At 49.9% G+C, this 27,404-nt stretch overlaps 2 protein-coding genes across 6 annotated transcripts in view; both read right to left on the bottom strand.

Moving 5' to 3' along the window:
- map3k13 (mitogen-activated protein kinase kinase kinase 13) overlaps positions 1-19,916 on the bottom strand; it is a 29,225-nt gene extending 9,309 nt beyond the window's left edge. The window contains exons 1-4 of one of the 3 annotated variants that reach the window (XM_023839972.2): positions 19,817-19,916; positions 1,457-2,198; positions 592-775; positions 245-436 (exon numbers count right to left, since the gene is read on the bottom strand). In XM_023839972.2, coding sequence (XP_023695740.2) covers positions 245-436; positions 592-775; positions 1,457-2,111 — 1,031 coding nt within the window. In that variant the 5' untranslated portion in view covers positions 2,112-2,198; positions 19,817-19,916. The other 2 variants (XM_023839975.2, XM_023839974.2) reach the window with 2 other exon arrangements.
- A 2,037-nt stretch (positions 19,917-21,953) lies between these two features.
- Positions 21,954-27,404, bottom strand: part of trpm2 (transient receptor potential cation channel, subfamily M, member 2) — a 29,804-nt gene continuing 24,353 nt past the window's right edge. For all 3 annotated transcript variants that reach the window (XM_072700287.1, XM_072700289.1, XM_072700288.1), the window contains 9 exons: positions 26,940-27,027; positions 26,605-26,756; positions 26,417-26,502; positions 25,978-26,007; positions 25,807-25,893; positions 25,632-25,710; positions 25,186-25,296; positions 24,357-24,470; positions 21,954-23,946 (listed from right to left, as the gene is read on the bottom strand). In XM_072700287.1, the coding sequence (XP_072556388.1) occupies positions 23,821-23,946; positions 24,357-24,470; positions 25,186-25,296; positions 25,632-25,710; positions 25,807-25,893; positions 25,978-26,007; positions 26,417-26,502; positions 26,605-26,756; positions 26,940-27,027 (873 nt within the window). In that variant the 3' untranslated portion in view covers positions 21,954-23,820. The remainder of the gene's footprint in view (positions 23,947-24,356; positions 24,471-25,185; positions 25,297-25,631; positions 25,711-25,806; positions 25,894-25,977; positions 26,008-26,416; positions 26,503-26,604; positions 26,757-26,939; positions 27,028-27,404) is intronic.

Here is a 27,404-nt window from a genome sequence, read left to right as displayed (position 1 = left end):
GCTCTTCAGTTATCAGACCAAATTGCACATCAGCATAAGAGCGCCTGGCAGACCTGCTCATCTCCGTTATCGATTTAATCGTTCCCACCCATCTGCCATGACCTGTCAAATATTACCCAACAGCTTAAGTTCCATAGTCACGTAAAGGTCACAGATATGGCCGAGGGTGCCATAGTGAGCCCAGCCTGTTAAACGCGGGCGTGCCACGTCAACCCATTTCTGACCCGCCGGATCTCTCGCTCACTTTGGGGATTTGAGGTCTCTGTGGATGATCTTGTGGAGGTGCAGGTAGTTCATGCCACTGGCGATCCCTGAGGCCCAGTCCACCAGGAGGCGGGGGGTGATCTTGCGGCCCGCTCTCAGCACCTCGTACAGCTGGCCCTGGGCGCAGTACTCCATGATGATGCAGTAGCAAGGTGCCTGGGTGCACACGCCCCTGTGGGCAGGTGGGCGAACGTCAGGGAGAAGGAGACGTGAGAATTAAGGCACCTAAGGGTCATGCATAAGAAAACTGCACATTCAGATGACTGCCCTGGCAGGGTGGTCTATACCAGGCAAGCTGGCGTGAATGTGCCACAGACGGGGACCTACTTGAAGCTGATGATGTTGGGGTGCTTGAGCTTTCGCAGGTGCTTGATGTCGGTCTCCTTCTGCTCGCGCACCTTCTTGATGGCCACCTCCTCGGAGTGGAACTTCCCCAGGAAGACTGCTCCCTGCGCCCCACTGCCCAGCCACTGCAGCTCTGAGATCTCCTCAAACGGGACCTCCCACATGTCTGGGGGGGGGGGGGGCGGTACCAATTGGAGATCTTAGACCACACCTGCCCATTCACGGCGACTCGGCCATTAATCCGAGACGAAGCCAGAGCTACGGGACGATTGAAAAAGCAACAGGCTAAAAAAAATAACGCCAGAACATTCAAGAAAGTTCTAATTCCCGTGAGAGACCTTGTCCTTTTACAAGCAGGTGAGCCCAGGCTGACCAGTATACTGTCAACACCACTTGACCTGCCGGTCATGGCGCTTCCAGATAGCAGACAGGCATGGATTTCACTGGGAGGGGAGCATAGTTCAGACACCCCCCACCCCGATCCACGTGGGCAGTGCTTTCCCTGGAGCAAGAGTCAGTCTCCAGCTACAATGCTGAACATCGAATGACATTCCATGTCCTGGCAGAGTATCAGTGTCCCGGGGTAATAGAGAGCCTGCTGAGGGCCTGTCGATCCACCCAGCCGGGGTGGAATTTCAGCCGTATCCCACTAAAAAGCCCCAGGCAACGGGAAAAGGGGGCGCTGGGCTGGGGGGGGGGGGTGCATGGGATAGGAAGCCATGTTTAGTGATTTGCTTAGCCCTACAGGTACAGAGTCGCAGGGAGTGCGTTGCTCTGACTGGGGAGATCTGGGGGTCTGCGGCGCCGCCCTACTGGCTTTGACATGGGGTTGCACTCTTGTACCTACCCTGCTGCTGCAGCTTGTAGTCGGTGGAGTAGGTCTTCCCAATGATGTTCCAGACAGGCCGCAGGCAGCCGAAGAGCCCCTCTAGGAAGCCACTGCCCCCGTTCCCGCCGCCGCCCGCCCTCTGGAAGTGCAGCTTGATGTCTTCCCGAGGGTGGTGGCCGGCCCCGTCGCCATGGTGACCATCCGGGTACCCGCCCTCACTAGCGCCATCACCCATCCCGTCGCCGTCTCCGCAGCCCCCGCCGGGCGACTCGCCGTCCTCCTGTTCGCGCAGCTGCAGCACGCTGTTGTCGAAGTGCCTCTGCTCGCGGGACGAGTCCTCGCTGAGCGCCAAGGCCGGCGGGCTGCTGCCCCCCAGCCCTGCCTCCTCCTCTGGACCAGGCGGCTGCAGCAGCGTGATGGGGGCGGGAGGCGGTGACGAGGACGGGGGTGGCGGAACTGGCGGTACGAGATCGGCGATGATCTGCGGCGGAGCCGGGATCGGGTTTGGGGTCTGAGTTTGGGTTTGGGTCTGGGCACCCCCACCTGAGCCCGCCTTCTTCATGGCATCCCCCACCACGGTCAGCTTCAGCTCTTCCTTCAGCTTCCCCACCAGCAGGCTGGGGCAGGAGGTCCAGGAGAGTACCTCAGGGGAGCTACCCATGGTGCCGTGCATGTGGGTGGGCCGCCCGCCGTAAGGGAGTGAGAGGGGGGCGGGGCTATTCCAAACACAGCTTCCTGTCTGGGCTCAGTTGGGCGACACCTGCAGAAATGGGTGGAGAGAAAAGCCTCGGTCAACACTAAGGGGGCGGAGCAGCACCACGGACACGCGCTCCCGCCCAGAACCGCCAAGGCCGGAAGGTGCCTCCGGTGGAGAGCAGGTATAAAGAGGTTCTTCACAGGATGCGAACATGCTCTCATACAAGCAGCCAAACCGCAAACCACATGCAGCTGATATCCCAGGCGTGCTTGCTGGGATGCAGGAACAGGGCGTGGGCGAGAAAACCGGGACAAGATAACACAGCTTCGGGTGGGACCAGAAAAATGGGCGAGTGAGACGAGGACCCGAGAGAGAACCATCTCTGTTGTGGGAAATAACTGGCACAGCCATGACAGGCACAGAGATCTAAAAATGATCTGAAAATATATGAATATTCACAGAAGGTACTAAAGGAAACCTGCGCTGGGCTGGAGGTCACACAGGGTGAGGCCAGGTTGGCAGGTGCTGATGAAAACAGAAACCTGAGTGGCGGAGAGAAGCACGGAGCGGACGGCGCGTCGTGATCAGAGGCCCGGGGGCACTCGCCCTAGACGGCCGACTGGTGGGGCCAGCAGGAGTCACGCTGACGGCATGTGGCACCTGCGCACGCCAACAATCCCAGAGGGCTTCAGGCTGGGCGAAAACGCTTCCCATGTAACAGGGATGCACGATATATCAGCCACACCATCGGCATTGGCCAATATTCATGGAAAGTTGGTGTTTAAACTTCAACAACATTTGAGGGATTTTCTTGGCTTATTCACTACTTTGAAGAAACCTCGGCCTTTGACACAGATTTACGCGACCTTCAACGCATTTATAATTCATCATTGAATCAGGCCCGCAGATCCACCTTTTGTTTCCCACAGAATTAAATGTAATTTTGCTGATCTGTGCCAGCACGTGCCAGAACGCCCCCTCCCCAGAGGTCAGAGGTCATCAGCGTCGGTAACATTAGACAAAAATGTATCGGGCAGTTTAGCATATGGGTGCATCACTGAATAAGCCACCATGAGCAGAACAGGCAAAGTGGCACTGAAACCAGCGACCCTGCGGGCAATCAGGCCAGCGGGAGGGGGGGGCACAGCAGAAACCAGAGCCCTGTGAGAGAGAGCCGACTGCCAGCAGAGCATCAATAATGCAGCACTGGCCTGCTGCAGGCTGCCGAGAGTGTGCTGGGGGAGGGGGGTGCAAGCCCGTCCAGGTAACGGATAAATAGCTGGGCAGGGGCGGCAAGCTGGTAATTCCACCCGAGCAGAGCTACGCAGGGCAGGATTACAGCGACATGCCGGCTCTCAGATTCATTTATTTACGCGCTTTTAGCCGTCCGAGTTGCCTGGCATCTTTTCAAGGGTCCAACGACATCTCCCCCTATCCTGGGACAGGCAGTACCCCACAGCACGGCGAGGAGACGGCAGCTTTAGAGAGGAAACATTTCACTTCACCATCGCAAATTCCCTCAACCTGGTAGGGTTATGACCCACAAACGGCATCAGCAAGCATCAAGGACAGGGACACAAACCATTAAGCTGTCCAGCAAATACGTCGCTCATAAATCAGTGCTGAAACTCGCATTTCTAGCAGATTGCTTCGTCCTGTGTACAGTAATTCATTCTGGGGTAAATTTAGCCACCTACGTTTAAAGATTCTGCGGCCAACGCAGCAACAGAGCGTTTTAAAGACGCCTCTCATCTCTGAAAAGCAGAACCCGTACGTCATTCATGTATATTAATTCCTGCAATGAGTAGATACGCAATAAGCAGTTTCCTCATTTGGGGAGCAGGAAGTGAATAAGGACAATGGCCCCACAGAAGTACCTACCCTCGTTTCTGAATTTATTCCTGATAAATGCTGCGTGACAGACATTTCATAACAATCCAAGTTCCAGTTTGTTGCATTGACTTGCATTGTACCCAAGATTTCTTTTCGTCCCATTTCAAAGCTGACCTTCAATTTCTGCTACAGCCTCATGCTGCCCTCACAGCAATAAAGCCAGAAATTCCACGAGCTTCAGTCTGCCTTTACTCTTTTCCTGGGACGAACCCCTTTATATTTTCAGCAATTGAGGGCCATTTGGGAGTCCCTTTCTCGACAGGATTGTCTTATCCCCAACAGGGTTTAATGGCTGATCACTGATGTGTGTCCACATGGCACTCACCGGGGGGGGGGGGACCCTGCAGTGCGGCTCACCCTGAGGCAAGATGCCAGCTTCACCAAGGTCTTCACCAGCCAGGTTCCTGTCCTAAATCCATGCGTTTACAGGCCATTGCCTCAAATGAGGTTTCACACGAGTCGGCCCGACTATTACGGCCAAGACACATCCCACGCCGATGACCCAGGCGCTACTGAAAAGCAAGGGCCCTGATTTATGCCACGCACAGAGGGCCACTACTTTGTCGAAATGATCCACCTTTAAAGTGGAATTTTAAGATTTCATGATTTTTAGGTTGTACAAATCCACCCATCGGTGCCTGATGGAGAGATAAAGAGCAATGCAGGTGACAAAAGAACATGTCGTGCTAAGAAAAGACTATGAAACCCCAGATGATGGCAGAGTGCCCACTGCCCAGTGTTTGAAACTAACTGGCAGCTTGCGGCTGTGGACCAGGTCTGCTACTAAACAAGGCCTCCTCATTATTTAGGGGAACAAAGCAGCTCATTGCCACCTGTTTATATATGAACACAGCATTTAATAGGACACATGTGGATGTCACCAAAAGGTCTATTCCAGCTACATTCGCACCTGCAAGGTGCAACATTCCACAACCAGAACCTGGCAACCCACAACCCCCCCCCCCCTCCTGTGCACGAGTCTGTGTGTCCAGGAGCAAGTTCCCTGGTGAATCGCATCCAGGCACTAAGCAAGCGACAGCCCCACCCCGGAACAGAGGCCACATTACATGTTTAATTAACGAGCTTATTAAGGAGCCAGGCAAACACTTTGTAATAAATAACTTACGTGCAACAGGATATCTGACACTTCTACCCAGGAGACACTGCTTGGACCTACACATTTCACACATATCTACAGCCCGGCTTTTTACTGGGACTTTCTACCTTACGGACATCGCAAATAAGTTCAACAAAGGCATATTCAGGGACCAAAACCAACAACCCCCTGGTTAAGACTCCATCTCCTTAACCAGGCTGTGCACACTACACCCCTAAGTTTCATATAGCTGCCTGAAGGTTCAACAGTGCTCCCCCCATTCTGGGATTTGAACCTGCAACCTTCAAAGTCTTAATTAACTGAGATTGTCAGTTTCCCTTCTGCTCTGCCATTCATGGCTAAGGAGTTTAGGACAGGGGCCTGACCCATGTCCACGGCAGGTTCCGCGCAGTCGGCTAACTTTAATCCAGAGGCCAGGGTGAATTATTGATGGAGCCAGCGCCTGTTTTCCCATAAATAATGTCTGGGCCTTATCAACAAACCAATCGCCCCAGTGGTGTCCCTTACAGCCCACTGATCGCCATTTGAAGGGGCCAGAGGCCTGCGCTAGAGCAAACGCCCCCCACCCTCTCCCTCAAGGAACGTGGCCAAGAACTGATCAAAAGGGCGGAAAACCTACGAGGTCCAAGATTAATGAGAGCTGGGGAGGGGGGGTGGGGGGGGGTCAAGTGAGAGGAAACACAGGATGGAAGAATGGACAGAGAGAATTAAAGAAAGGCAGAGAGCGAAAGGACAGCCGAGGGCTGAACTCTCATTCCTACACGCGGCCTTGTGACCCGACCGAGTCACCCCTCCAGCCGCACTGTCACTATCCCGATCTGCTGGGAAGTAGATCAGGTTCCTACGACAAAGGCCCTGCCCAAGGCCATCTGATGGCAGGTGCAATCCCAGTGCTCCCATTAAATCCAGCATGGCCCGGCTGGCTGTGAGCCAGAGTCCCCCGGCGCACAGCTGTTGTGGTCCAACCCGTCGGCTTTGGCAAGCCTCACCGGGCACAATGGCTTTGCCCGCACCGGGGGGGCGTTTCCACTGTTTTTACACCCATCACCACTCTTAATTACTCCATCAGACAATTTAATCTGCCATGCAGATTTTTCCTTTAATTAAAAGCGCGACGCACGTGACGATCTAACCCAGATGGGAAATTCACTGGGAAAAGCACCTCAGACTGGGCTCACGGCAGCGGTGGAAAAGCCCGGATCGGACACCAGCAGAGACACGCCACGCTGCACAGGCACATTTGTGTTTGAGGCCCTTCCAGCCTTGACGCAAAACCTGCACGGGCGAATACACGCGAGAAGTCCCTCTGATTGGCCGATTCCACTGTCGATGCTTTCTGCTGCTGATATCCCCATTCTGCGCAGACCTTTTCCCTTTCTGCTGCTGATATTCCCATTTTGTGCAGACCTTTTCCCTTTCTGCTGCTGATATCCCCATTCTGCGCAGACCTTTTCCCTTTCTGCTGCTGATATTCCCATTTTGTGCAGACCTTTTCCCTTTCTGCTGTACTTATCTGCATTTTCTTTTCACCATTACATGTGGTTTTATAAATATATCTCACAGCAAATAAAATTGGTTGAAAGTGGATGTAAACACACAAAGGAGGCCCCGCCCCTTACCCCCACCCACCCCCCAACCACCCAACCCCCCCACGGCTGTAGGTCTCATTATCAGAGGTCCTGCCGGGTACCCTGAGGGTGCCCACTCCCAAACAAACAGCTGCTGTTGTGACAAAGGGCCAATTTAACTCCCACTGTATCCCACAATGCATTAGGCCTGGCCCCGACCTTCTGGCACATGTCTGACCCCCACCCTACCCCCCGCTCCGGCAAGCGCGCGCCTCTGACACAGCGCTGTCTGGGTGCAGACCCGGGGTGCATGGAAGGGCGAGTCCCCCACTGGAGTTTTGTGAAACATGTCTCCATCATGTCACAAAGACCACAGTAAACGTCCGACAGGCCAACAAATTCTGAACAAGTCTTCCGGACACAGACCATCCCTGTACTGGCATCAGATCTACAGACTATGATCTCCAATAAGTGTTTAAGACTCATACAAAACTTACTGAATATTTCAGACCTGAAAAAAGTGTCAGAAACATCCCAGTTCCTACAGGAACCAGTAGGAGTGAGAGTGAACAGTCTCCTCTTTCCAGCTAGAAGATGCACATAAAACATAGACAGGACCTTCAAGGCTGGCTGGTCTGCAGGCTGCTGAGGGCATCCTGAGCAATAACTTGCAAAAAAAAATAAAATAAATAAAAACAGAATCGACGAGGCTTCCCAGCTCCCGGTGGAGCGCTGACACATGTGGTATCCGGAGCACTTTTGGAGTCCCTGAAACTTAGAGGTCCTGATCTGCATGACCCATAGGCGACCCCGGCTGACAGGGTTAGGGTTATGTAGGGGTGCGGTATGTAAGCACCCTGCCCTGACTGAGAGCCACTCCCCTGCATTGAGTGTCAGGACCAGGGTGGTGAGATGAAGCTCAGGGCTTTCATTCTGTTCACTGTCGTCATGGAGTCTCTTCCTCGGAGCCGCTCTATCGCCCAGCACGCAGAATGCCAAACAAAGTCAGTCAGGCGTTACCGCGCCGACTCTGCAGCAAGGCCCGGGGCCTCTTAGCGGCCCCGATGACACGCTTAGGATGTCGACACCGAATGCATCCAGGATGGCTAGAACCAGAGTGTGGCTAGAACCAGAGTGTGGCTAGAACCAGAGTGTGAGGCAAGTCCACGTTCCAGATGCCCCCACAGTTTAACCAAGTGTGCACACACAAAAAAAGCCACTTTAGGAAGAGACAGCCCGATACACACACACACACACACACACACACACACACACACACACACACACACACACACACACACACACACACACACGCTGCCATCCTGCAATGCATCTTTAAATGCAATGACGCTGCTCACGGCAGAGGTGGCTGAACCAATGGGCTGGAGGCAGGAGACTAGTGGGTGTGGTTCGTCACCACACTGCACACGCACCTCTACACTTGTGCAAGGGTAAAGCGGCGAAACACATACACACACACACACACTGCAGACATACACGCGCACTTGCTGACGCACGGCTCCGTGCTGAAGAAACAAAGATAAAAATAGCACCCGGCGCAGAGACGTCACGCTCCCCAAGTGCCGGGCCTCACCGGCAGACGGCTGGATCCCACAGAGCGCGGGGGTGTGAGGGAGCCCCAAAAACAGCACACTGCATAGGGGAGGGTGGCCAGCGACAAAATCAAACAGAGGGAATGGAGGGAGGGAAGGAAGGATGAAGCAAGGGGGAAGAAAACAGATGAAGCTGGAAGAGAGGAAAGGAGAGGAGAGGAAAGGAGAGGAGAGGAGAGAGAAGGACCTGGGAGAGGAGAGGAGAGGAGAGAGATGGACCTGGGAGAGGAAAGGAGAGGAGAGAGATGGACCTGGGAGAGGAGAGGAGAGAGGAGAGGAGAGGAGAGAGAAGGACCTGGGAGAGGAGAGGAGAGGAGAGAGATGGACCTGGGAGAGGAAAGGAGAGGAGAGAGATGGACCTGGGGGAGGAGAGGAGAGAGATGGACCTGGGGGAGGGGGGGAGAGGAGAGAGATGGACCTGGGGGAGGAGAGGAGAGAGATGGACCTGGGGGAGGGGGGGAGAGGAGAGAGATGGACCTGGGGGAGGAGAGGAGAGAGATGGACCTGGGGGAGGGGGGGAGAGGAGAAGAGAGAGATGGACCTGGGGGAGGAGAGGAGAGAGATGGACCTGGGGGAGGAGAGGAGAGAGATGGACCTGGGAGAGGAGAGAGATGGACCTGGGAGAGGAGAGGAGAGGAGAGGAGAGAGATGGACCTGGGAGAGGAAAGGAGAGAGATGGACCTGGGAGAGGAAAGGAGAGGAGAGAGATGGACCTGGGGGAGGAGAGGAGAGAGATGGACCTGGGGGAGGAGAGGAGAGAGATGGACCTGGGAAAGGAGAGCAGAGAGATGGACCTGGGGGGTGGGGGAGAGCAAGACGTGGGAAGGAGAGGGGAGCTGGAAGAGGCGCTGCTGCAGCTTTAAAAGGTTTTTAAAAAAAAAAAAAAAACACAGAGCAACAACAAAGGACACAAGAGAGGGAGGAGGAGACGGCAGCCCCCCCTGAATGGCACTGCCTGTCGGTCCCCCTCGCAGGGGGGAGGGGGGATCCGGGGGCTTTACAGAGATGCGTGAAGCACAGTCATAACAGGGGGGCAGGCCACGCCACACCACGCCACGCTGGGACGTGGAGCTCCAATGAGCTGGGCGGGGGTGGGGCAGGGGGGTGCTTCTGCCCAAACGTTCAGCTTGGGAAACCTTAGCTGGGCAAGTGCTTGGAAATCAATGCTGGGCCTCCATTAGCCAGCAGGGGCTGGCAGACGGTCCAAGAGTGGCCCGGATGGATGGATAAGGGCATGGATGGACAGATGGATGGATATAGGTAGACACACACAAAGGCAATCCCCCAGCCCAGCAATGTCCTGTTCCGATGGAAATCACACAGGTCAGGTCTCCGGTGCGACCCGGTTGACGTGCCGAGGAAAGGGCTCATGCAAATGAGCCTACTGCCCCCCCCCCCCCATGACTGACTGGGCCCAGCTGGAAAGGGGGGGGGGGGGACTCAAAGTAATGTGTCTGCAATCCAGACAAAAGGAATCAGCGCACCCTAGAACATTACTGCTCTTGACGTGGATCAGCTGGCAGCAGCAGCAAAATGCCCCCCCATACCTCCCCAGAACAGCTAACATCCCGCCCCCCCATCCTTCAGAGGACAGCTACCGACAGAAACACCAGTGACTTGACTGAAGCTTAAAATAGCATGCATGCATACACACACGCACAAGCGTGCACACACACAGTGCACTGACACCATCTGACAGCCATTAAAGACAGGAGTCACAAGCCAAACACACACCCACACACAGACACACGTGTTGGCTCCGCTCAGACACCCCCGGCAGCGGGACAGGCGCGCTGCATTACTCACGGCCGACGGAGCCCAGACGCACGGTCGCGGCGGAGCAGTGAAGCCACGGCGACGGCCCAGGACGGGAGGAGGAGGAGGAGGACAGAGCAGGGCAGGTTCTTCCTGCTGAGAGCCGGCCGCGTCTGAGCGCAGAGAGGGAGCGAACGAGCCAGCGAGAGAGAGAGAGAGAGAGAGAGAGCGAGAGAGAGGACGGATCCACGCAGCGCTCACGTCATACTTTTCATGAATGAACCAGCTGGTCCGCGAGAGGGCCGAGTGCAGCAGGGAGGGCGGAGCCAGGAGAGGCTCCGCCCACCGGGGGCAGGGTCAGCATCTGACCGCAGCCTCAATGCCTTTTACCTGTTTCTGTGTTGACGGCCGGGATCGGCAGCTTCCCTGCGCCATCGTATGACGAGAAAAATAAATCAGAAGGACACTTTCAGTCCATCCCGTCACTCTCCTGGGCTGGCCGGCAGTCCCAGCGTGCTCGGAAATATGCATCACGTGACGTACGCCAGCGGAACACGTCAGAGCCGCCCACCTGCCGCGGTCGCATGGTCCGCCGTGACGCTTCTCTGCATCAGGGGCTCTCCCACAGAGGAACAGAACGGGGGAGGTGTGAAATGGACAAAGAGTGGGGGGAAGGGGGGCGGGTGCTGGCCAAACATCGGAGCATTAACACCCACCTCCCCACACACACTGACTGGCCCCAATTGGTCACGGAGATACTCTATCTGCATCCGAGGATCAGATTAAATCGCTTTATGCTGAACTGGAAGACGGGCTCAGCTGTTCGAAAACCAGAAATCCCACCAAGTGCCACCCCCACCTCGCCACACACACACACACACACACACACACACACACACACACTGTAGAGAGGGCCTAATCTCTATACACCATGGGCCCCCAGCACACACTAAAGAACCTTGATCAAGAGGTTATTCATGGAGGAACGTGGAAGAAACAGGAGGAGACAGAGAAGCAGGATGGAGACAGAGAAGCAGGATGGAGACAGAGAAGCAGGATGGAGACACAGAAGGCCAGGGCTCCTGCCAGGTCCCCTGAGAGTCTGAGCCAATGCAGCCTGTGCTTCCAGCTCAGGACATACTGTGTAGCAAAGGGACCCCCAATTCGAGAGAAACACCCCCCATGCGAAAGAGGAGGGGGCTGATTCACAAGACCCCGTTGCTATTTTGTATAAAGCAAGACAAATAGAATTGTATACATTTGTTTTTTTGGAGTGTGACGGAGCCGGTCGTCATAGACATCTCCAAGAACGCCACCATGTCAGGCCCACAAAGGCACTGCTGGGGAGGCACAGTGACAGAGGGTCATGGTCACTGGCCAGGAAAGGAACCGGTGGCAAGGGGCCAGAGCTCAGAAGATTTTTCGGAAAGGGACACCTGACTCTCCTGTGGCCCTTACAAGGGCGGAGGTCACTGGGCAGAAAGCAGCTGCGTTCTATGTGGAGAAGAGGAATGAATTTAACTGGACTTAAACTATAACTACACCAGTGTGCCTCACACATCTCCAAGGAACTCACGTCCTCCTTCATTTGTGTTTGATTTATTTGCAGGCTATTAATAACTTGGCAGAGAAGTTTATAATTAGTGACAGATGAAATTAGCTCATTAAATACATTCAAGCTGTGTAGACTAAATAACTGTGACTGCATTAAACCGTGCCGTTTTTCTTCCCAAGTCAAGATCCCCATCGATGTTGTTGTAGGTGCTGTAATTCCAGGCAGAACCTTCAGTTTGGGGGGGCCGTGCTCACAGGATGACGACAGTATGCGAAAATCCGTGGGAGGCTAACGCTGGCCAGAGCGGCGCATCAGCCACACCGACAGAAATGCGTTCACCATCATTGCCATGTAACATACGACGCGTGATGTAATTAGGGCTTGCTCCCAAGCAGCAGATGACCCAAAGCTGGGAATTGTAGGGAGAAAAATTTAACCATGCAAAAAAATATAAACAGTACTGAACAATTAGTTAGAATTCACCCAGTTCCCAGCTTTAATATCAATTTTATTAAAGTTTCAGGTGATTTTTTAGTTTTACTGTCACTTAAGTCCCCATTTTGGTCTCTCCAAACCCCAAACCCCAACTTTTTTGATTTAACGGTCCCTTACTGAAAAGCAGGCAAAGACAAACCAGTCCGTTCTCCCAGACTGATCCCAGGCCTGTCCGCAGCCCCAAAGGGACACGCGCACTTCCCACTGCAGTGACACAGCGCTGCAGAGCTAACACATCCCCGTGACAACACACCGTGCGCTGCTGTGACATTATGCACAAAAGGCCGTTTTGTTGTCACTGAATTTCACCCCCCCCCCTCCCCATGCTCACACGTCTCGTCGGGCAGCCAAAACCGGGAGGGTGACGCGTTGTTGGACCCTGTCAGCAGAGCTTGATTCCAGAAAGAGACAAAGGCAGGCTTCTGGCAGGCCCTGCGGCCGCTGGGCCTCATTCCTACCCATTATCCTGCCTTAATTGGTCTGAAGACCTTTCTCCAAAAATAGACACGCTTTCAGAGTTTATTTCCTGGCCAATCCACGAAATAGCTGCTTTCTTTAAATCTCGTGAACTTTGAAGAAGAAAAGAAGAAAGAAAAAAAAACAGCATAAATACAGAATTAAAAGAAAAAAAAAATACTGGAAGTGATCTGGTGATTAATAAAGCAAAATAGCAGCAGGAACAGAGCTTGACGCCCCGCTCTGGAAACATAAATCTAGCCAAACAAAAGCAGGGACACAGACCTACACATGGAGACCCCTGCTGAGCAGCCACCAAGATGAGACCGAGCTGGTGGGGGGTGGGGGGGTGGGGGGGGGGTGTTCTAGGAAGCTAAGAACAGATGCTCCTCTCCTAAGGCCGAGGGAGACCCATCCCCTGGATTTGGTACCACCGCTGAGAAGAGAGCGTGGCAAATCAGCACCGCAGGCAATGCGAGCGGCAGGTGGCCTACAGCAGAAATCACACACACACTTACACATGTAGGGGGCATTTCCATGGACTCAATTTCGGTCTCATTTTTTTTTTTAAATCACACTTTTAATCTTTTTTGTTATGCAAATCCAAGCTTTGTTTGTTTCGTGGCAGTATCTCCATAATGTCCTTTGGCCAGGAGTTCGAATAACCCACATGCCCACATGCATAAACGGCTGCAAAAACGCAAAAGCTCAATCCGCCTTCGGGTCGTCACACACAGAGAGCTAAGAACACAGATGAAAAGGTTAACCCCAAAAAAGGCCCTGCTTTTGTATCCTGAGCAGGGTAAAACTACCCAACCCGGTGAAGTATGACATCTAGCCTGAAAAGCCACTCTGGATGAAAATGTCGGCGTATTAATAATTAAATGCTGGAAAAAACATCTGGTGTGAGAGCTGATTAGCCTTATGCACCGCGCCTACCTGCCTCCGCCCAGGCATGCCGATTCTCCGGCCTTTACTCAGATAAACGTGGAGATGGAGGCCCCACAGACGTGGCCAGTTCCCTTCCCTGAGGCTGTAAAAAGAGCTTGAAAAAAAATGCAGTTCCCAGCGACCAAGGGGAGGCAAAGCCGTCGGGTTTCGGTTGAGCGGCCCTGTATCCGGAACCGATGGAGACCTTCAGCCCGGCGCCGTCAACTTCAGCAGGGAACATACCTGGCTCAACACCATCCTGCAGGTCCAAAGGTCAGCTGAGTGCAAACAAACAGCCAGACTGTTCCAGGAAAGGCTGGGGCCAGAGCAACGAAAGAAAACAAGAGGCAAAACACTAGACCGCGCGCTAAAAAACAAAACAACTCGCTCTCCTCTAAAATTGTACTCATGTCAATCCAGGACAAGGTGAACTTTTCAACCCCATCCAATGTCTTGTGAACTGGGAAGGCCATGACCATACCAGGCCAATAAGAAGACAAGTGACAAGCCTCTTCCATCATCTGCCATTTGTGACACTGATAGGCAGTTTCCTCTAGACAGGTCAGGACATACTCAACTGTGTCCCATTTAGTAGGCCTAATGCCTGTATCATTTTTCTGCCCGTTGATCACCCAAGCCCCCCCACCCCCCACCCCACTTTATTTTGCTTAAACCCCAAAATCCTCAAAAAAAAAAAGACCTGCAATCACCACATGTATATGTTCAGTGCCCAAAACCTTTCCAGCTTAAACCAGAGCGCAACTGGTTATTTGTCACATCCTAATACTTGCTAAAATCGTGAGCTAATATTTTTTTTTTCATCCAGAGCTACTTTCAAGACACTCGTTGCAGGAGGAATGGAGCTGGATGGAAACGGCTGCGCATCCTGTACCATCAGTGCATGCATCCACTGAACTGTCCGTAAGCGCTTACCCAGTTCAGGGTCATGCTGGGACTGGAGTCTGTCCCAGAAGGCACAGTGCACAAGGCAGAGCAGACCATGGACAGAGTGCCAACCCATCACTGGGCACAGACACACATGCGCCAGGCAACTGGCATCTCAGAATTTGCCTTGTTGTATGTTATTGGAATGCAAGAGGAAACAAGCACAGAGAAAACAGACAAATTACACAAACATTCTTTTTGAGGTAGACAATTTAAGCTGGAAGGGGGGGCTGGTCGGAGGGGGGCAGAGGCTCCGGCAAAAGGTCCAGAGTCACGGCTGGCAGAAAATGAGGTGGGTGGAGGGGGGAGACAGATGTGCACAGGCTCTTTCCGACATCCACAGGCGAGACCACCATAACTTATTCATGGTGAGAGGCGGATCCAGCCGGTAGCTCCCACTGAAACGGGATGCGGAGGAACAGTGGGCCAGGAACAAAGGCAGCTGGCCACTCCCATCTTCCCAGCATCTTTACCAGCAAGATTCATTTCACCAGCAGTAACCTGCCGTCCAGGCCATGTAACCAGGGAGCATGAGAGGTAACCAGGAGGAGACACGCAAGCTCTGATGAAACTCCCCACATCGTGTAAATGGCTCCATGTTGGGATCACATGACCAGAGAGTTTGTGTGTGTGTGTGTGTGTGTGTGTGTGTGTGTGTGTGTGTGTGTGTGTGTGTACGCGCGCTAGGAGAGGACTTCCTGTAGACAGTGCCTAATTCGGCCCTTTCTCCAGGCTCCTGCTGTAAGACATACCGCCTTGGCTCCATTACACTGCCTCATCACTATTTCACCAGAAGCCAAACACATACACTGACAGCTCCTGTGTCTTGCACCCCCAACCACCCCTGCGACTGGGCAAGAGACAGCTGCCATCAGCCTGGCCTGGCCATGAGCAGTGCTTACCGTTCCCAGACACTCGTATGACCACGAGAGTGGCATAGCTTTCAGAGAGTGATTGCAGGAGAGGACCACCCCGAAAGCTGCTGTTTCCAAAGCTGTAATGTGTAACAGTAAGTGCACATCCTTTAGCTGGCAAAATACAACAGATGGGCAGGATTCTGGAGAAGCAGGCAGCTAAAGAAACGGGGCGTTATGAGAACACTGAAGTCATGCCCCTTAATCACATGACTCCCTATCAGGGCTTCAACTGCAGGGACCTTGTGAGTAAGCGAGTAAGAATTTCTAGTAGGCAACAAAGGCCAACACCTTTTCATCAGGCAGCAACTGGAGCAAGAAACGGGTACGACAGAGGCACCAGCATCATGGCCAAAGGCGTCCAACACCACCCACCTGTCCATTTCCCATTTAAAACACAAAGGACCAGAGCAGCACCCACACATCACCATGAAGGACTATGATTATAGGGGTTCCAGCCATAGAGTAAGGCTAATAGGAGAATTGGGTTATACGGTCAGGACAGCATTAGCCATTATTGACTTCCGGTTCTCAATTGCAAATTAACCCCAAGAGTCCCTCATCGCTTGTCAGTACATCATCCTGCAACAGTGAAACAAGGCTTTGTGACCCCTGGGCATTTGGGAACTCAGCTGCCATTCATTCATGGGTTCAAACTGGCACGTTTGGTCCACCCGAAATCCTTGATGTCCCCTCGCTGCACAGTGAGTGCTGACTGCATGGAGCTGTGGAGCAGTCTTGGTAAGCGTCCCTTGGCCACCACAGTGAGGGACACGCAAGTCCTGGGAGGACAAGCAGAACACACAAGCACTTCCTAATCCCAATACTTCCTAGAGCGTGCTTCTAGCAATCCCCCAGGATACACAAAAGCATGTAAAGACCCATCCTCACATCCCAGTTTGGTCTGGTGTTTGAAACCTTGAGGATATAGGAGGGATCCATTCTTGGGAAGACAACCCAGTGACAAGCTACCTTGCATGCAAACCTCAAAAATTCAGACTGAAGCTCGGACCAGCACAGTCAATGGTTTGACTGTGGAATGATAACAAAACTGTCCCAGCTGAGACAGTGAAGTCGGCATGCCATCCGCATGCCACAGGAAAATGTAAGACCACACAACAGTTTCGCAAATTACTCTTACATGAACACCACAATAATACAGAGTATAAGAAGTGTGCATGGTGTACTGTCAGAATCCTGTTAACTCGGACGTTGCAAGGATAAAAATATTGTATCATCTTTCCAATAGGGTATTAGCTATATATTGTCCTGCTCCCAACATGCTATACTTTCATCTGAACATGGCTTCCTTCCCCATGTCAGCACTGCATGGCCCACCGACCTTTCCATTACCCCCAGTTCTCCATCACATAGATGCCCCTCCCCCCCAGTCAAAATGTTCACACCAGTGGACTGAAAGATCAAACCATTGTACCAAGCGTCATTTTGTACCTGACTGCTGACCTTTATTCCACTGTTCTGTAAGCTGATCCCTCACTGAAAGGCAGCACGTCATTCAACGCCAAAAGCATATAGCAACCAAACTCAAACTATACAGCAAAGTACTTTAGGTACCATATACCACAGGCTATTGAGGATCAAAGATAACAGTCCTAATTTGCAGGGTGACAGATTCTGAGATGGAACTAATGCTTATCCATGGTATCAGGTGCATCGTAAGTGAACATGATACCAACCGCTTTCTGTCCATCTTCTCGCAGCAAAGATTTTTCAGCACGCTGTTAGGCAGCTGGAACCTTCCTACAGAAACCAGGGCAGGTGGTTAATCCCAGCATTCTGTGGACAGGTTGAGCTGGTTCCTCCTTCTCATATTCACTTTCGCCAGTGGACGGCATCAACACCCGAAACTCCCTACAGGTTGACTGACAACACCTACTTCCAATTCTTCTTCGATTGGCTCAAGGCAAGGCTGGCACAGATGGTACAGTCTTTGGTTCTGAAAGGGTTTCTGCTGAATACTTGACTTTGCTGGCGCAACGATGCTAATGAGTTACCACTGTAAGCAGTTCTTAATGGCCCACATTCCTAAGAAGTAAGAGGTCCTTAACGCTGCTCTGCAGTTCGTTCGATTATGTTCTGGTGGCAAAGTTATTTAAAGGATATTTATGACCCCAATGTAAAAAAATCCAGTTCAAGGTCCCAGTGCAAATATGCCCGTTAGACTGAGAAAACACAGGTTTGTGGGCGGGCAGCACACCACACCGAACTGAGATCACTGAAGACCAGTTAGTCTCATGGCAGGTAAAACAAGAACCAAGATTACCACATATCTCTTGCAGTTAGACTGGGTTGGGATTATAGAAAATGTATACAAGGCAATATCTGTCAGGAAGAATCGTGTTAAAATCATACTGATCCAATGCTGGATTAGCTGCAAGAGTTTCTTGCACATTATTCCAGAATAATATTCAACATGCCACATCTGGCTAATTTGCCCAACTGCCTGTCACCCAGTATCTCATGGAAGGTCCACAGAAGCAAGCTGAGGGTTTGGGGTCAAGCTCCCTTTGTTCACTAGCATGGACACAGCTAACAATTACTAACTAAACCTGAATTAAGGGGTGGCTATTGTGAGAAGCAGCCACCATAAAGGTGAATGGGATAGGCTTTGATCCCAAATTCTGATCCTGGGTCTTGGAATACATGCTTGAAGGGAGTCTGAACACACAATGTTCCAAAGGCTCACTTTGGCCTTACTGGTCTTTAAACCTGGTCTGCAGCCTGGCAATGGAGAGGCAGTTGGTAACAAGTACCTCATGCAAGCTATCAAACTCTGAAGATTCCCCCAACAATAGCCCAACCCAACTCCAGAGTCATAGCATGAAATCTGAGCAAAACTGAAAGCTCAGGCCTGGAATCGTGCCCCTCTCTTCATCAATTAGTAACGGTGAACAACGTAACCCATAGCAATGGAGTTTCCTGGAACTTCAAAACGCTGAAATAAGATTCTGGACATTATTTAACCTGGTTTAAAAGAGGCATTTTGGCGCACGTCTGTGGCCAGAGAAATGCATATTATTCCCCATCTGAGCAAACTGTCTCACATATGGGTTACACAGCCTAAGGGCCATGACCCTTACGAGAGACTCCCCTGGGGCCATAAGATTGGGAAACTCATCTGCTTAATGCTGTCCAAAGTAACACGTTATTTGCTGCTAAAAGCATCACATGTGTGGTCCTCACTGGAAAAGGGGGTCTCAAAAAATATCACTAACGAGTTCATTTTAGTTGCACAAAATACTGCGCTCTCCTTAATTTAACCTATTTACTTAAAAGGTAGCCTATTGTTTCCTTTCAATTGTGGGAACAGTTCATAATATATGGCCCTAAAATGATTCCTTGAAGCCATAACAAAAGGCACAAAATTTTGAGGATTAAGCTGCACATGCGAAATCACGCAAATCCTACAGTGCTTGATATCACTAAATATTACCTTCCAATACTATACAGAATGCCGGTGTTGATCAAATAAGGAATATGTAAGGGATGCTAATAACATACATCAACTAACGCAGCACAGTGATGCCAACGCATCACTACTGTTTGGAAAAAAATCGGATCTACAAGACATAAAAATAATTTCAGAGCACATCAACTACATTAAGGCAATTAACGAATCCTGAATTGCCTTGGCCATGTTCAGACAACTGCCCTTTCCTGCTCTCTTTTCGAATCCGACTATAATTTGATTGAAAATTACAAAATAGAAGTGCACTCAGTCGTTAACATCATTAAGATCATCAAATTGTTATGCAGTTGTTTTGCTTCGGTATTGCATTGCGTAGAAAATAAATAATCTGCTACCCGATTTTGTTATATAATGACCGCAACATAAAATGACTGGACGGAACCGGAGATGGATATAGCCAGGAATATGCAAAAGTCACCTTTCGCTTTGTAACGACATGTCCAGCTCTCCATATTGTGAACAAATAAACAAATTCAGCCATTGATGTTCAATGAATCGTTGGCTGCACCTTATCAAAAGAAATAATACATCTGCAATAGCATTTCGAATAAAAAAACAAGTATATCGCTAATGATCTAATAATCAAATCCGGCTTCAAAACCGAAACGACCGCAAACTCATCCCGGGAGGAGAGGCTGCCAAAATCCACCCAGATTCTGTTGCATAACTACGCAACCCATTTTTAAAACCTGTTTCGGGCTGTTAAATTTAACCGCATCCCCCTGCAATACATACCCACGTCAAAGCGGCGGACATCCGAAGGTCCCCGCGGCTGCAGCGCAGGAGCCGCGACATAGTGTCCTGCAAACCAGCACCATCGAGCTGCGCTATTACCTCGCTAGTAACAAAACCACTCATACACACCGCAAAAACAAGCACACATAAAGTCCGCGCCTGCTTTCGTACGTAAATAATCGGGGATAATAAAACGAAATGTCAAATAGCAGTACCGTCTCATGGATACGACGCTCAGCTGGGCTTCGGCCGTCCGGTCTGATTCTAATCCTGTGGTCTAATCCCGAGCTCGTGAGCGTCCGCGTCACTTCCGGGGTGGGCGTGGCCTTCACCTGTAGCCGGCTGACGGATGCTGGTCAGGTGAGCCGCGTGCGCGGCTTGCGGGGTGCTGGGGCGCGCGCATTAGCGGGACCTGCATGGCTGTGCTGGAAGCCTTATCCGTATGTATTCTTATTATTCGACATATAAGGACCCCCTTAGCAGGGTACCCCGGGAGGTATAGCCGGCTGCTTCAGTCGTGTATCCAAAGTTATTGACGAACCATTTTTTTTTGTGACAGAATATATACTTTAAAATATACTGAGGGACCGTTCTTTTTTATATGGGTAAAATAATACGTTTTTATGGCAGTTTAATAATTTGGTTTAATGTGAGAACCAAGATAGCCTAAATTACATTACATTATGTTGGATTATATGAGATAAAATTGGACTAGAGCTAAAACAACATTTAACAACATTTAATTTGATATAGTAATACAAAAAATGGATGTATAACGGATATTGATACTTTAAATATAGGGTATTTATATTTTAGAAACCGGAACACCCCAGAATTGATAGTCAACCTGGATGAAAGCTCGTTTTTATTTCTGCTGGAATATACACACAATCTGTATTTCATTTATGTACAACAAAGACACAGGAACAATGTAAATGTAAACACGACACACTTTACTGTGGAACTTCGTACGCAATAAGCCTACATGTGGCACACGAGCAGTGGTTGTGTTAATCCTCCAGAATCCGGACTATGAAGCTGCTTGAACAGGATTAGCAGGTTGTACATGAAACCTAGAGCACAATAACAAACAGCAAACATCGTATTTCCACGTTTTCCCCTGGTACTATTTATAGTTGTACCATCACCATTGTAATCCCGGGATCCGTCATGATCAAATCAGTCGAGGTTGATCATACTATGATGTACCAGAGTACCTTGGGGATGTTTTGACGTGAGGAATGCTGAAGATATTTGTGGTTTTAAGTTACATGTGTGTAAATTGGTTAAATTCATCTGGCTACAGCATTTATAGTTATTAATTTAGCAGAGGCTTTTGTCGAAAGTGACATACAGGTGAGACAAATAGCACAGCACGTGGGGTCTACTACAAAGGAGCACAGAGCACACTGTCCCGAACAGGATAACCATAAGCTGAATATATCTGTGTATGCATATATTATCAGTAAGATTACAAGAACAGTCAGTGGCATACCCCATCCGTGTGCCCTGTGCTGTCTGACATAAGCCCCAGCCCCCATAACCCTGACCAGGATAAATGCTTGGGAGACAGATGGATTATAAAAACTCACACGAATGTGATTCTTAAGTGGTCAATATCCAAACATTTTTCCAGTGATACAAAAACAATAGGCGATGTTAATTACTGTATTTGTATACAAACAGATTATGTCTATTCACTATATAACTTCCTCAAAAGTAACATATATATATATATAAGGCAAAAGTATAAAAATGGGTGCACCTTATGTGAAATGGTGTAAACATTAAAAAATCGATCATATGTGCCCCTCCATTAGCTGCTATAGGTGCTGTAATAACCCTGGTTATCAGGTCCAAAAAGCCCAGACCAAGATTTCAATTAGTTTCAATTAACTAGTTGAGTACTCTGTGACTGTGATTCTTTACACTCATCTGGTTGGTTGAAACAAAATGTTGGTCACCATTGACCTTCTGTATTTGGAAAATAACCAACCACTAAGCTGCAGGCTTTTGAAGTGACATAAAGTGAGCAGGACAGGTTACGGGTGGCACTGGCACATAAAGAGCTCACGCAAACTGACAGTATAATCCCACACTGGGAAATGAAAGTCATTGTGCTCTTTCTGAGTTATAAACACAGCTTGAAACTGCAGCAAACCAGCAGGTTCCTGGTCTTAATTGCACCAGATGCTTTGCCTTTTGGCACTTGCGCCAGGTTACAACCTAAACTGAGTTCTGCCCAGAGGTGGAAAGTTCAGGTCCAGAAAGTAAAAATCCAGACCAAGATTTTGCTTCAACCAACCAGTTGAGTACTCTGTGTCTGTGACACTTTATGCTCTACTGGTTGGTTGAAGCAAAATCTTGGTCTGGATTTGTACTTTCTGGACCTGAACTGCTAGATGCTTTGTATGGATTCAGTTGTCTGCTATAATACTTAGATAATGTAAAAGATGCATTTAGTACTGTGTTGGTGTTTATTTGGAGTCTTGCAGACAGGGTTTTCCTCAGCCTTGGATTTAACTATTTTATTGGAGTCATGATCCAGGCAGTAAGTCAGCTAGTTTTGTGATCTTGGGCAGGTGTTGATTAAAATGATGCAGAATGGCTGCTGTCGCATCATCCAGGTGGGGGCTACACAGTGGTGGGGGTTGAAGCGGCTCCCCATTGGTTCTGTAAAGCGCTTTGGGTGTCTTGAAGATGGCTGTATTAATGTCATTCATTCATTCATTCATTGAAAATCTATTCCTTAAAACCCTACCGAACCCAAAATTCGAGGGCTGAATTAATCTGAATATCTTCCTCCAACATAGTAGAATGTTGTTTGACAGGATTATCACACAAGTGGCACCAGTGTACACCAATGTTTAAAGGTGCTGTTCCACTGCACCAGGTACCAAACTAATATAGTACTTCAAAGTGTTGGTTTTCCACTGGCATAAAAACTGGTCCCATTGCTAACGACATTACAACGCGAGGCAGGTGTTTTGTGCTGAATTTGAAAAAAAGGCTATGGTATATTATAATACTATAGGGCTGGGAGATGTGTGATATTAATTCTAACATCACATGTTATGCATATGCAGTCCCCACATTGCAAGGACCACGACAGCTAGACTGAGACCATGCTTTTTCATATCTTCATACTGTCTGGACATTATAGCACGGGGGGGTTTAGTTTTCACTAAAACAGGTTTTTTAGTCATGGGAAACAAAACTTAGCAAGCATTGCAATTTTAATGACCTTTTTTAATGTTCCTTTTCCAGATTACCTATGTTTAAAAAAAATAATCATAATAATCATTTTCATCCTTGCTGTTTAAATCACTCCTTGACGTGTTTATGAGAAATGTATTTTGAATTCCTTATTTGCTTTATAAATATCCCAATATTTATTACAACAAAGTCATATTACGATATTTTATTTTTTTCCCCAATATTGTGTAGCCCTAGTATATTATACCAAATACTTCTTTATTTCTTGTCATGCCATCTAGATCTTCTTCTGATTCTTCTGACCTGAGTGCATTTAAAACTTGGGTCTCTTCATTTGTCAACGTCATTTATCGTTGTTTTCTAAGTTCGTGACTTCTTTCAAGATGGTGTTTGTATTGTGTTTCAGTGGCAGGCTATTTGCATAACCAATCGGCAAAGAAAGCGTTTGCATGCCCCTCACCAAAGTACCAAAAGAGTACCCCATACCCCAGCTGGTGTGGTACTTTGGGTACTGGAACTTTTGGTGCTGGTACTCGGCTGGAAACCAATGGAAAAGGTAAAGTACAGAAAGTACCATACCAAAGTACAGTACCTGGTGTGGCAGAAAAGCACTATAATAGTTCAGCTTTTCTGGGTATGGAGACGTCATTGCATATATGATGAAAGCTTCTAAACATAACACTGGGTCTTCAGAACCAATTTTCCCTGTGGGCCTTGTATTCGGGCTAAAAGGGGGCTGGCTGCCTTTCAGTGTAAATCACACCATTACCCATGTAGGGATGATGTCATCTAGAACAATCGCAGCACAGTCGAGGTAACACGGTGGAAGATGACAGGCAAGGTCTTTTGGATGGAGTATGCTGTTCTTTAGTTTTCTGGGAAGGGTGGGGGTTGAGTACTGGGGCGTACTGAAAGGCACACGGCCACACACCCACTGACTTACGGCCGCAAGCAATGAACGTTAGTGTGCGACGTGGCAGTGCTGTGTGTGACGGACAGGCGGTCAGGGCGCCCCCTGGTGAAGCTCGGCAACACGGCGGAGGACTTCTTTATGGTGGGCGCACATGAGCGCGGTGCTGCTCACTTCCCTCCACCACACGGACTCCTTCGTCACCAATCTGCGCTGAACCTGAGGGAAACAGCAGGGGGCGTTAGCGTACAGCTTCCTCTTTGGCCTACCATAACCACTTATCTAGTACAGGGTCGCAGTGAGCCTATTCCTGCCTATCCCAGGAGAGCTCAGTGGGGGGGGGGGGCGAGTCCACTACCGGGCACATACTCAGATACTGAGGGCCACTTAGGGACACTCATTTTTCATAACCTGCATGAACACTAGAAGAACATCCAAACTCCACACACACACATACACACACACTCACACACACACACACACACACACACAAAGCCAGGGAACCCAGTCTAATTATCTTCAGTTACCATCTATCACTTAATCTGCAAGCTGTGACCTTCTGAGACTTTGACTGCTTGTGAGTTGGCCTGTCTGTCTGGTTGAAGGTGATGCATCAGACTGGCTCTCACCGTTTGATTCATCTCGTCCAGCAACGCGCTGCTTCCCAAGTGTATATTGAAGGCAGTCGTTTCCACCCAGGCGTTGTCCGTGTTCCTGTCGTCATCCACGTATCCCTTGTACACCTGATACAGAATTATAGCACCATTCTACTGCTATTGAGAGGGTCACACTGTCCCCTGGGCACCCAGCAAGTTGGCTGTTGACACCTTAGAGGTTTTTAGCTCTAAAAAGTACCAGGAGTTTTCTCCTCCGTTCCCTTCCTGTGGGGTTTCCGCTCTGGTTTGCAGTGACAGTTGGTCTTAGCCTGATGTTATGCGCATGAATCTAAAGCTTTTTTAGGCATTTTGGGTCATGAAGGGGCTCTGTGTAAAAAGATTATGCAAAGGCTTATAAAAAAATGTATATAAATTAATAGCTGCTCGTGATGTGTTACAATGTTTGGAGCTTCCAAGGCATTCAAGACGAGACAAGCCATGTATATCAGCAGTGATACAGGCCATAATAACTCACTAATCGTTCTCAATGTCTGTTTCTTCTGCTCAAGATAGATATACCCGTGGATCGAGATCAGTTTTTGCATGTCTTTTCACTTGGGTCTGCATTCAAGGAAGTAGGTGTGTCCTTAGACACACAGTAAAGACTGGCTTCTTTAGGCCATGTCCTCAAAACGCAGAAGGTGTACATGCATGTGCACAATCGCACACATTACTTACTGCTACCCTTTCTCTTTGTTGGTATTGACTGGAACGTGTCTCATCCTAGATGCATGTCAAAGGAGTAGTAATATCGTGAATGTTGTGGTCATGACTGAAGCCACGTGGGCGAATCTGAGTTTACCGTTTGCAGGCGGGTGTCCTCTGCCATTCGCACTTTGATCTTGTCGCACAGCTTCTTACCCAGAATCCTCTCCAGCCTCTCTGGCAGGATCTCGTCTGAATGTACCAGTCCCTGAAGGAAATACCATATTGCGCTTGGCACAACTGAACAACCTCACATTCTCAACCAGAACAATCTTTTTAGGCCGTGACCAAATGCCTGCACTGTATATACCCGAGTGCTTTACAAGGGTGTCCTTGAAGCTGGAAACTTAACATTTTCACACCTCTAGAGTTACCTTACGTAAAACGCATAGAGGTATTGGTGGAAAAAAAGAGGATTGGCTGCTTCTGTGACTTAGGCTCTTGCACACAGCATTTTAGCCTGAGCTGGATCAAAGTCTGATCTAGTGAGTCATTCATTTCAGCAGGTGGTCTGAGGTTGCAGGATGAGCGGGTCAGACTCACCCCTGGTATCGCCCAGCGTCCCTCGGACTCCTCCCACACGGCCAGGAACTCCAACGTGGGGCTGTCTCCATCCCACCAGCTTGAACATCGGAGGCAATGCGTCACACACATCTGCCCCCTGAAGGCCCCTTTTACCCGCCGTGAGCTCATGGTTGCACGTGAGCTCCCCTTTTACCGTGTGATCACTGGGTCATGGATCTGGTTTGGGCCCAGTTGGTCCAGACAGCCTCTCCCCATCAGCCCAGTCCTTCCTCCCGGGTTCCTGGAAGCAGACATTGGGTAAAATTCTGGCCGCCGTGAAGGCGGATTGCCGCGATGCTCAGCCAAGCTCAAGTCTGATACTAACCTGTACTTTTGTAAGTTAGCGACGTCAGAGCTGTGGAAACAGGCAAGAAAAAAGACAAATGCTGCAGTCACTGATCAGAAAAGCAGTCTTCTTAAGTTTTACCAAAGAGTAACATTTACATAGGCAATTATAGATGCTTTTATCCAAAGTGAAGATCAGAAAGTGGGGGTCAACCAGTGTTCCTGGAGTAGTGGGGGTTAATGGGAACACTGGTGATATGATTATTCTATCAGCCACGGGATGTGACCCAACCACCTCCTGGACACGGACACAAATCCCCAACTTCATGGTTGATCCATGGCCACCATCAGGTGTAGGCTGGAGTAGCATTTAATATGTCATTCTACCCTCTTCCTATTGGCTGCAGAGGGGAGTCTCTCGGTAACAGATGGTTTCTTGAGACAGAAGAGCTTCACAGACCCACACAACCAGCACTTACTCTCCAGCTGGCGGTGTTCCCTTCCTTCGGCTGTCCGTGGTCCTCTGGGTGCTGTAAACAGGAGGATTGTACAGCGTGAACTCCACCTGCAAGTGAAGGAGAAGTAACACCTCCATAAAGCCTCCAGCAGAGGAGCATCACTGGGCCTTCGTCCAACCATGTGGGTATCAGAGGGCGGCGGCGGGCACCTCCCACGGGACTTTCTCCTCGGGCACGGGGAAGCGGGTGACCTGGCTACCAGGGTAGTGGAGATGCCGCGCCTTGATGTGGCACGGAGCCCCTTCGGCGGTGGGCTTGTTCGCTGGCTCTGGGTCTGTCTCCATGTGGCTCCGCTGCGAGGCTGGGGAAGAGGATGGTCCGGGGGAGGAGGGGGAATGAGGAACATTAGAGAGGATTTTCCCACAGCAAATTTGATACCTGAACTTTGATATTTTTTTTAGTACCAGCGCAGAGGCACAAGCATAATGAAGTATTAATGCTTATGGGAATATAAAGAGCACTAAAGTGACTGGCAGGGACTCACTGAGTGAAGGCACTTCCTCTTCAGATGCGTAGCCCTGTGACCTCAGTGCATTCATTATCCAAGAAAGCGCCTTGACCGACCGTGAGACCTGCAGCGCGGCAGAATGAGACCCACGAGATCTAGATGGGCTTGTGAGACAGGCAGCATTACACATTAAACACAAGAACTGAGCATTCATTTGGGGGGTGGGGGACAGGTGCAGTGCTAAATGAAGATAGCTACAAGGAGAGGCAGTGCAGTAAATACTTAATACATGGAAAGGGTATAGACAGTGCAGCGAGTACTGAGATGCATAGACAGGGCAGGGAAAGAGCAGTGAGTACTCAGACACATGGAGAAGTTTGGGACAGTCCAGTGAGCGCTCAGATACAGTACATAGACAAGGTAGGAACTGTGCAGTGAACATTCAGATATATGGAGAAGGGAGGGACAGTGCAGTGAGTACTCAGATACATGGAGAAGTTA

This window comes from Paramormyrops kingsleyae, chromosome 16, assembly GCF_048594095.1.
Source record: "Paramormyrops kingsleyae isolate MSU_618 chromosome 16, PKINGS_0.4, whole genome shotgun sequence".
In the NCBI taxonomy this organism is placed as follows: Eukaryota; Metazoa; Chordata; class Actinopteri; order Osteoglossiformes; family Mormyridae; genus Paramormyrops; species Paramormyrops kingsleyae.
Note: the sequence above shows the minus strand (reverse complement) of the source record. Positions and strands in the feature narration are given on the sequence as shown.